Here is a 2,625-nt window from a genome sequence, read left to right on the forward strand (position 1 = left end):
AATATGAGAACCTTCGCAGAACGCCCAAAAGAAACCAAAACAATAAGAGTGATTGGGTGATTGGACCCTGATTGAGCATGACCTTAAGCAATCAGGTATAGAGGGGAACTTTGATCTATGGAAGGATTCTTCCATGCTAATAAATCAATCGATCCTGTTCACGTTGCTTTTTGGAAACGTAAGATTCCAAAGGAAGAAAAAGGGAGCTTTGCAGATATGATCAATGAGTTCCGTGGATTGTTAAAACCTGGACCTGTTGTTGTCTAACCTTGCTACATTAAACGGTACGCATGCAGGACACTCCATTTCACATAAATAACTAAAGGCTATTGTTGTATGTATTCGCCAGGATTCTCATGAGAGAATACTGACAATTTATACTCGGTAACTTCGTGGCAGTATTCGGAAATCCTATAATTCCAATATCGAGCAACTTTAGACAGAACATTTTTCATAGAATACGGTCGATGTGGTACATAACTGTACGTCCATTGTGCTAGTTGATGCTTTACAACGCACTCACACTATCTACATCTCTTCTTTAACCGTTACTAGTATACCAGCTGGGTGGTTTAGGGATGAGAAGTACGGGGTTAGAACATCCATAGCAGTTTAAAGAAGGGAGGAGTGAACCGCCTGTGCAGTGTATGATGTTACAGGATAGATGGCGCCACATCTCCAACGTTTGAACTATTTTTGTCAGTTATTGAACCTCTTTGAGCCATCCGCCCACAAGATTTTACCTTCTAGGAGGTTTTCGTTGAGATAGGATTGGACACTATGGTACCTTGTGCTGTCTACCAGCACTTGAAACTTACAGTTATCATCGTCATGATGAGGTGGGAGTAACTCGTGCAGCGACCGCACTGATCACTATATATTGCAATCAGTGAACTCTGTAATCAATAAGAGTTTAAAATTTGAACCTGTATTCTAAATGTGATCAAACCTTCCAGGGATGCTGCAGTGTATGCTCGATCTCAACGTTTTGTTAATCGGTTGAACCCACCAGATCTATCGGCTATCACTCTATCGAGGAAGGAATGCCAAAAAAGATAAAAAAAAAAAGAAGATAATACATATCTATATATCTCCCGCCGGCACATCTTGATTTTTAAGAAGGGGAACGAGCGGAACGAGCGGCAAAAATCCAATGAATAATATGCCTATCCCGAAAACATGAAAGAAAGAGACCAACCGGCCCTGGGGCGTATAAACAACGATGAAAGAAAAAGCGTGCTTGCGCTGAAACCACCACCTCATGTCGGAGTCACGGTAAGAATGGAATCGTTGAAGTATATCGAACGAGTCTGACAAGTTGACTTGCAAAAAAAAAAAAAAAAAAAAAAAAAAAAAAAGCCCACGGTACCTTCCCCGAAATCATGCGAAGGGTATGATCTGTGTATCTCCAGTATGTGACCCCGGAATTGTGTGTAGAATTATTAAAGTGAGTCTGTCCAAATTTAGGCATTTCAGTCACGGAATCCTTTCCTGTGCAAGCGATTAAAAACCTTTTTCTCATGCCAAATAGTCCATAGTGTTATTGCGATCCCCGCAATCCCAGCGTAGAATGTAATTATGTAGGAGGTGCGATAGCATTTCAATCCCTCACTACAATCGAGTTCCCCATTTGGCAACTCCACGGAATGGGAGTCGTATATGCGGCCGTACAGGAGGTTGAATATATTTCCCCATATTACTGGGGACATACACATCACTCCCCAGTTTTGAGATATGCCACCAACACCGAAGGTATGGGTGACAAGGGACGGGAAAACGCCAAACAGGAAGCCGTAGGCGAGTCCAGTTAGTCCCGAGATGGCGACGAGCAGGTGTGGATCCGAAATCATGAACCCGGCAAGCTGCGCCAAGCAGAAAACAACCGCCGATGTGAATACGCACCAGAATCGCGACATATGGAGGTTTTTTACAAGGATATCGGAGCCAATGCCTAAAAAGAAAACAACAATCTTACATTCGCACATGTCTTCCAGTATATGAAATAGAGGACGAGGTGTTGCTAAACATACCGCTCAAAAGGCGTCCCACGCAACTAAGTATCGATAAGACAGATACATACATCATCTGTTGTTTTTGGATGAATTCGGAATCCGCACTATCGTCATAGTGCTTCCACAGCGCTTTCGCCTGAGGTTATCATTGTTGTTAAAAAAAACCTTCAAATTTGGCGGTGAGAAGGGTGCCTTACGTTGTTCCCAATATTGCTTTGTTACATTAGCTTCAATTCCTGTCCTTTCTATGATACTAGGATGTTACTCACTTTATCGTCATCAATCCAATGCGCGTAAACAACCCTAGAAGTACAAACAGCTGCCAAAACTCCACAGTGGGAATCATCGACCAGCCACGAACATCTGCATATAGTGAGTCACGGCCAGGACTGACGGAGGCGTCTTCATCGCGAAACGAGTCCTCGGAGGTTCTTGGGGAAAGATGTCGACCAATTAATGAGGACGTTTCAGGCTCATCTAACTTGGGTGCAGCAGGTTTCGAACAGCCCGCAGATCCTGATGGAGCGTCTTCAAGTGTGTGAATTTGAGGTTTCATGTGCATACCTATTTCTGTAGAGTCTCTACACGACTGCCCCGCGAGCCTGGAATGTGC

General features: G+C 43.5%; 1 protein-coding gene across 1 annotated transcript; it reads right to left on the reverse strand.

Moving 5' to 3' along the window:
- Positions 1-2,081: 2,081 nt before the first annotated feature.
- Positions 2,082-2,568, reverse strand: HCAG_05975 (conserved hypothetical protein; the record flags this gene model as incomplete). The annotated part of the gene is made up of 2 exons (XM_001538320.1): positions 2,082-2,148; positions 2,282-2,568. The coding sequence occupies 2 exons, from the start codon at positions 2,566-2,568 to the stop codon at positions 2,082-2,084; spliced, it is 354 nt and encodes a 117-aa protein (XP_001538370.1).
- Between the last annotated feature and the right edge of the window lie 57 nt (positions 2,569-2,625).

The sequence above is a fragment of the Histoplasma capsulatum genome, genomic scaffold, assembly GCF_000149585.1.
Source record: "Histoplasma capsulatum NAm1 scaffold_7 genomic scaffold, whole genome shotgun sequence".
Taxonomy (NCBI): Eukaryota; Fungi; Ascomycota; class Eurotiomycetes; order Onygenales; family Ajellomycetaceae; genus Histoplasma; species Histoplasma mississippiense.